This window comes from Monomorium pharaonis, chromosome 1 (genome assembly GCF_013373865.1).
Source record: "Monomorium pharaonis isolate MP-MQ-018 chromosome 1, ASM1337386v2, whole genome shotgun sequence".
In the NCBI taxonomy this organism is placed as follows: domain Eukaryota; kingdom Metazoa; phylum Arthropoda; class Insecta; order Hymenoptera; family Formicidae; genus Monomorium; species Monomorium pharaonis.
In genome coordinates this window covers 28,921,446-28,929,422 of record NC_050467.1, presented here as the reverse complement: position 1 = coordinate 28,929,422, position 7,977 = coordinate 28,921,446, and the positions used below count along the sequence as shown (strand labels likewise).

At 32.4% G+C, this 7,977-nt stretch overlaps 1 protein-coding gene across 1 annotated transcript; it reads left to right on the top strand.

Annotated features, from left to right (window-relative positions):
• The first annotated feature begins 464 nt into the window (after positions 1-464).
• Positions 465-3,010, top strand: LOC118646755 (proteoglycan 4-like). Its single transcript, XM_036290355.1, has 4 exons — positions 465-525; positions 667-900; positions 975-1,055; positions 2,322-3,010. Exons 1-4 carry the CDS (start codon positions 465-467, stop codon positions 3,008-3,010), a joined length of 1,065 nt encoding a protein of 354 aa, XP_036146248.1.
• The last annotated feature ends 4,967 nt before the right edge of the window (positions 3,011-7,977 follow it).

Sequence of the window (7,977 nt, the reverse complement as noted above, 5' to 3'; positions counted from 1 at the left end):
AAGCTGGAACACTCGCAGATAGTTGCTGCGGTTTAAAATGTGGTGCCATAGTATCAATAGAGAATATTGCGTATTGTACAAAGCAAAATATTCCAGTTATTATAGGTCGTGAATTTTTAGAAAAAAAGGATCTATACAATGTTCCTTGTTCATCTTTATTATTAGGAATTTATATTGTATGTTTATGCTCTGACTTAAAATCATGGACATTAAAAAATATCATTAAAAAATATGTAAAGTTGCCATATGAGAAAGATAAATATACTGTTTTTCCTTTGTTACATACTGAAATGTAATATACATTGAAACAAACAGGCTGACACATTAAAAATGTACGCAGTCGTGTATTTTGAAGACGGACTCTCAGTAATTCCAAAAAATTGGTTGACAAAAGATCATTGTGCAGCTTTTTGGCCTACTTATACTAATACTGCAAGATATGATAAAGCAGTTAAACAAGCAGTATGGAGAAGCCAGAATCGACATGGTCAAAACATACTGTTCGAAAAATTTATGGAACATATTGTAAGTAATATTATATTCTTTTCTTGAAATATGTGTTATTATTTGTTTTTCGCATAAACCATTAATGTTTGTTAACGTTTTGTAATTATAAAAAATAATAATAGATAATTTTTTAATAACAATTATATTATTTTGTTACAGCGTCTTATGCAGTGGCAAGACAAAAATTGATACAAGCTGAAGAAGAATCTGATCTTACATCGAATACCGAAAAAGAAGAATATCGTAAAAAGTCTAGAAAAGATAGAGTCGCTAAAAACATGGAGACAGCAAGTAGCAATACTGAACTATCAGATGATAGTATTATATCAGACATTCCAGAAGTACCAAAAATTTCCAATAAAAGTACACATACGAAGAAAGATGTACAAGAAAGTAAGCTTTATGAAGCATTTCATATATTACGAAATAATAGAATGTTTTAACAATATATTTTGTATGATTTTAAGATTTCGATGACAGATGTAAAAAACAATATCAGAGTATAGAGAAAGAGAGGAGAAAGCTACATAGAGGAGAAAAAGATTTTCGTAAGTATATTTTGTTGAAATAAAATGGGATTTGCACGTAACATATATAAAACAATATCTTTTGTTACGTCCGGTGGACTTAACGTTTTTCTTCTCGTTGTCCTTGTAAAGATAATAATTAAGTAAGAAAAATCGTACTCTAACGGTCGCCGAGAGCAAGAGATGTTTGCAGAGGATCGCTCTATCGTCACGCACAAGTTCGTGAGATATAGCGACAATTTAAAATTTTATTGTTTGAGGAATAATAAATACATCAAACAAATGCATAGTTCCCCATCTGTAAGCTATTTTGAGAGCGACCGTTAGATATAATTTAATTCCGTCGGGAAGTCTGGGGCAATGTCGAGTCTAGAATAAAAAAAAAAGGAGAATAAATAATAACTTTATTACCGAACGTTACTCTGACAATGCCCTGGATCGGTACCCGACGCTAAGCAAAGAAAAAGGGAAATATTGAAACTCAATAAAAATTAAAATCTTCAAACAGGGAACCGCCGGAAACTATAAAAATTTATTATTCACAGCAAAAACGCTGTCCGCGCTCAATCAATAAAAGTATATTCTCACTAAAATCCTACAGGAAGACATAAAGACCCCTTTTTTTTGCTTGCTTGTTTGTTTAAGCGACCTAAAGATAAGAGGAGTAAAAATTATAAACATCCCTCTCCTACACTCAAAACCAAAACCAAATCGGGCGGAGACGAGAAGAGATGAGCCAATAGCTGATCATCTCTACAAAATAATAATTTCGCGAGTTCCCAGTAGACAAGCTCCAAATTTGGTGGTTTTGAAAGGGCCCACCAATCCAAGAATGCCACCGCCTACACCTCAACCCTTCCCTTCGGAAAATTGAGTATAAAATCGCGATCCCAAAGACCGCGAGCAGCTTTTTCCGCTTTTTACTTTTGATTGAGTGCGAGTCCGAGAATTTTCGTCGCGAGTTCACCAATAATTCACGTAAAACTTTGAACCAAGATTTTTCGCGATTGCTTGAGTGTGAGTCGGGACAAAACTAAGTGCCAAACAAAAACGTTCCGCAAGTGAAGTGAGTGCACTTGTGTACTCCAGTAAGGCCTATCACTCACCAGTTCCACCAGCCCTGACGGACTGACTTGTTCCGGGCAACCGACAACCGCCTGAGTACCCTGAGACCGGCATTCCGGATTACGCCAGAGGAAATACCCCAGCAAGTAGTAAATCATCTACTTAATTCATAATCGAGTCACTTCCTTTTCGTTGTTGCTTATCATTTTATTCACTTCGTAGTGAATAACAGACCTATCCGCCCAAAACGGAAACACTGGGCAGCCAGACGTTGGCGTCAGAGACAGAATCGGCGGGCACGGGAGGAATTGAACCGCGTCTATCAACAGCTCCTCGAGTCGCAACTCTCCTCTCCTACCACCCCTCTCGAAGAACCTTGTGTTCCTCGACTCTCCTCTCCTATCACCCCTCTCGAAGAACCTTGTGTTCCTCGACTCTCTTCTTCTATCACCCCTCTCGAAGAACCTTGTGTTCCTCGACTCTCCTCTCCTATCACCCCTCTCGAAGAACCTTGTGTTCCTCGACTCTCCTCTCCTACCACCCCTCTCGAAGAACTCAGTGTTCCTCGACCCTCATCTCCTCTAACCACCCCACCTCCTGTTTTTCCTATTTATTCCCCTATTAGCTCCCCCGAACCTGAAGAAACTCCACCCCCACCTTCTCCAACACCCTCCATAGAACTTATAGAAGAATTTGAACGAATCTCACCCCGGCCCCGTTTTTATCATTATGACGGAACGCAAACATCATTAATTGAACTCTTAGAACAGTTTCCGTTGAAAATAGACCCCTTATTGCAAAATTACCGCAATTTCGCAATCGACCTGGACGCCATAGATCCGGAAGTTCTATTAGATATCCTTCCTGCACTTGCTCCCTCAGATCCCAGTCTTCACTCCCCTTTACTATGACCCTTTCGCCGTTCCTACCGATTTCTTTTACAATTTCTTTCCCCCTTCCACCATTATTATAACAGAAATAATAGAGTAAATTATATATTAAGCCAAACTTGTAAACTAAGTATAATAACTATGTATATACATTTAAGTTTCATAAATTTTATACTAAAATCTGATTTTTATTGTAATTCTTTGCGCTGGAAATAATAAAACCAAATATTGTCTTTCTTTCATCTATTAAAATTCACACTGTAACTTCTTGATTAGTAATATGTTAGAATAAATATGATTGTTAAGTTTAAAATAGCTTCATTCATTTAAACTCATAAACGACCTCAATTCAATTCCCGATCAAAGTAAGCACCTGGTCCAGTCCTGAGTTAAAGTGATTAAATTCGCTGACTCGAAATTTGGACCTACGGGGGCACGACCTGAAAACGGGTTATAGCGAGCATTCTTGGCACGTTGACCCGCATTTTCACGTCATAATAGTGCGTCCGACCGAGGCACCTTTCCTCGTTTATTTCGTGCCTACGGAACGTTATTTAAAATCAGTTACGTTCTTCCATGCCTTACCTGCGTCCGTTTCTCAAATTTTTCCAATGCATGAACAAAGTCAAATTTAACAAGGCTGGACGTAACACTTTATAACTTAAGCCTTCGGCACACGATTTTTCATGCCAGATCGCATACGAGGCGTCTTACTATGTATCCTCATTGGCTTACGATTGGTGACATAATCATCCGAGCATCATAATCATCAGGACATGTATTAAGATGCCTTGTATGCGATCTAGCATGAAAAATCGTATCGTGTGTCGAAGGCTTTAGATAAATCTGTAATTTGGATAATATGTATATTGGATCTACCTATTTAAAAACAATGTAAATGATATATACACACACTATGGTTACATATATAAAATTATTTCAGTATTTTTAGGTCCACTATGTATTGATAAGGATAATCAGTGTATTGATAAGAATGATCAGTGTGTTGATAAGAATGATCAGTGGCAAGATCATAATAATGATAACGTCCCATCAAGTCCAAGCTTGACCTCTGAAAAAGGTTAATATGCAAGTAATTTATATATTTTTATTTATAAATATTTATAAATTTCTATATTTTACATAACATTATTTTGCGTAGTATATTTACACAATATTTTGTTACATTTTTTAACTTATTTCATATTTTTAACTTTTATTATTTTAACTTAAATTATTTTCATATTTTTAACTTTTATTATTTGTAGTATATATGTATTTTTTATTTTAAGTAATATTTTTTGCATAATATCAGATGAGGTAAATGACCCAGTTTCTGACACTGTCTTAGTTTGTAACACTGACGATACATATATTTGTAATAAAATTTTTGCTAAATATCAAAAAGATTAGTAAAAAAATTAAAAAGCGCTTTTTTCTGTTGATTATTACAAATACATTTTTCTTAAATTTTTATAAGATTAAATTCAACAGCACTTTGACATTGTTAGAAATCTCCCAGACCAGTAGACAAGCATTATTAAAACAATAATTAATTATTAGATTTAAATAATTTAACTAAAAATATATGTGAATTATACTCAAAATCTTTAATGCTAACGTGTTAATATAGTTCATCTTCAGGTTAGCAATATATCACATTCTTAAATAATAGAAATTGGGGCCGCTACTTTATAGATATCAGAAACTGAGCTCTTTACCTTAATAATAACTGGAGTATATAATATTATATAATATTACTTATACGTCTAATAATAAATAGATTTTTTGAAACAACAATATACATGTAAATAAACTATGTTATGTTGAAATAACATTATTTTGTTACAAAATAACATTATTTTTAGATTCACGAGCTGAATTTTTTTCCAAAACAGATTCATGTGAAGATGATAATAGTAATAATGTTTATGACTCAATATCATTAAAAGCAAAGAAGAATGAATTGCCAGTAACTACCAGTACAAGTAAAATACCAAAATTAAATTATAATTGTGAACGAAGTAAATGTGCAAATAGTATCTATTTTATTTACAATTATTATTTTATTTACAATTATATATATTACAGTTATAATCTTATTCATAAAAATTTTTGCATTATGTCTTTGCATTCTTTATTAAATTACAACTTACATGTTTTGTATTTTGAAAAATATTTTTTGTTTTTATACATAAATGATATATCTTGAATGTTTTTAGACTTGAGCAATCCTATACAATACCTAATTCAAAAACTAACCGATGTAGAAATGAAAATAAATATTATGCATACAGACATTAAATAAATAGAAAAGTACGGAAATAACTTTTGACTGATACTATCGAAATTGAAGAAAATGAAAAAATTGATATTTTTAAAGTTTTTCCATTAAAAGATGAAACTGAACTTGAAGTTGTGGAAACAAAATTAAAACAGGACGTATCTTATCAAAATCAAATGGCAAGTCAAATGTTTACTTTTCAATATACAAGTATATACCTATCATTATTTTGATTTATTTTTTTATTTTTATTTATACATTAACATTTTTTTGAATTACTGAAATTTTATAGTTTTTATCTTTTAATATTTATTTATGAATATTTCAGGTGACACAACTGGCATTTGTATTATGTGAAAACATGAAAACATCATGTTTACGACTGATAAAACTAATGATCTCTAACGAATTAGCAATAAAGTATAGTTGGTATGGTGCAAAAAAAAAACAAATATTTTCCAAATTGGAAATTTGCAAAGTAATTACAAGTAAGTAAAATATTTAAAAACAATTTGTAGTGTTTTATTAATGAATAATTTTTGCATTATTAAAGGATATGTTTTTAAATATTTTTAAATAATGTATTTATTAATATATTTATGTTTGTATATTTAAAGTATTTTTTGTATATGTTAGATAAAGTTTAAAATTATTTGTTACTAAATTTAAATTATATTAAATATAATAATACTATAATTAAAATATTTTAACATTCTAATATTTTTAAACAATAAAATAATAAAAATGTTATTTTTTTAGAGGTGATACGAAAATCATTCGTTGATGTAATAGACGATCAGATTTCAGCGCCGATTAAGATATGGCTGGCTCATGCCAAGGAACGTATAACAAAAAACAAAGAATAAAAAAAGAGATTGTGTCCTTGTAAAACATTAAACATTTTAAAATACGTTGTAAAGTAATTAATGTTAATCGTTTTTGTTAATGTTTTAAAAGAACATTAGAGTCTAATGTTAATATGAAAATGTAATGTTTTGTTTATTGAAAGTTGTATCTTTTTAATATTGGTTTCTTTGCATTATGGTTTATATATAGTATTGTATAACATATATATTATACATTCAGCGCTAGACAAATAAAAATTTTATATTGCATTTGTATATAATATATTATATATATATATATATATATATGTTCGCGACTCTGCGAAGAGATCGCTGGATGCCCCTGAGGATATTATGCAGGGTGAGAGGACGTTCGTGGAAAGGATATTTAATTAATTGCACAACAATTACGTGTCACGTGGACCCGAGATGTCCGAGTCGTATCGTATATTTTCCAGATCTTAACTTATACACATTACCCGCGTTTTCTGAGATTTGAGAGCACTGATGAGATTGTCTAGAGTTGAGAGATAATGTCCACTCACTCGGTAGAAATTATATTAATTATTACCGGTGAAGACGATGATGCCCAGTGAGCCGGTGTCACGCGGCGCCGGCGTGCGCGTAGCGTGATGAGCGTGAGTCTTTCGATGATGCTGTACCAGAGAATTGTGGCTGAGTCTCTCTACAGATGATGCAAATGAGTCCTTCCTTGAGCACTTGTCGGATGAAACGTATTCGATCTCACGAATAGAGTCGATCACCAAACTATATAAGCACTAGCACGATGAACGAGAGCGAACCGCCGCCATCGAGAGTACGTACCGAAGAGAGGGCTTTCTAGTGCTATGCGCATGTTGGCGCGCATGCTAGTGCTCCGCGATCTACGCGAATGATGATCGATAGCTGCTGCCATCTGGCGTGACGGCGCAAACTCAATACATGCTGAATCCCGAACAATATATATAATCTTGTTACAGGATACAAATGCAATAAATAATTTAAAAATTTATTTATTAAAAATTAGAATTTTGTTACAGAATACAAATGCAATAATTAAAAAATTTTATTTGTTTAGCTAAATTTATACTAAATCTATTAATTAATATAATTATATTTAGTAAATTAAATATATTTAGATTATAAGAATTACACATTATAAATATTTCAACTTATTTTGTTTTGCTAATTTGTAACAAATTTTTTTCAAAAATTTCATTTGTAAGTAATGTTATGTACTTTTCTGTAATAAAAATTAAAAATATAAAATAATTTTAATAAATACAAATATAAATTTGTAAAATATGAAAAGAGTACAATTATTTAACCTAAGCTAACATTAAGTATGTACTATGCATATTCTATTATTGGTTCTATATTGATATTAGTGATATTCTTAGTGATCTACTACAAAATATTCTTAGCACATTCTATGAGGCAGGAAAAGGCGGAAATAGGAATGTACTCGGTATATTCTCATAAAATAGTAGTACGTATCTCGAATGTTCTCAGAATTTACGCAATGTAAACGCAATACTGCTGCAATATCCTTCGAACATTCTTAGCATCTACATGTGCTGTATGGGCGTGTATCTTTCCCAACGATACGCGACATTGCGTATACGTATCGCGTAGATCGTTTTCCAACGAAAGCGTATAAAAACCGTGTAACGCTGTTGCCGCGAGTCAGTCGTGTAACTCGCATGCACGGACGCGATGAAGGAGAAGCGTAACGTTTGTATCGATAGTGCAGCGAAAATTGCCAGACGTTCGATCGGAAAGAGAAACGTCTGTCTTCTCGAGGCTGTGTGTCATCTGAACAAAAACCAACGGGCAGCTTTTCTTCGAACCGCGGACGA

What these genes read in the sequence shown, in the direction of transcription:
- LOC118646755 (XM_036290355.1), top strand. Translation starts at nt 465, where the DNA reads ATGGAGAAGCCAGAATCGACATGGTCAAAACATACTGTTCGAAAAATT. An exon ending in AAAAATTTATGGAACATATT is followed by an intron (nt 526 to 666) that starts GTAAGTAATATT and finishes ATTTTGTTACAG; the next exon opens with CGTCTTATGCAGTGGCAAGA. An exon ending in TAGAGGAGAAAAAGATTTTC is followed by an intron (nt 1,056 to 2,321) that starts GTAAGTATATTT and finishes TTCACTTCGTAG; the next exon opens with TGAATAACAGACCTATCCGC.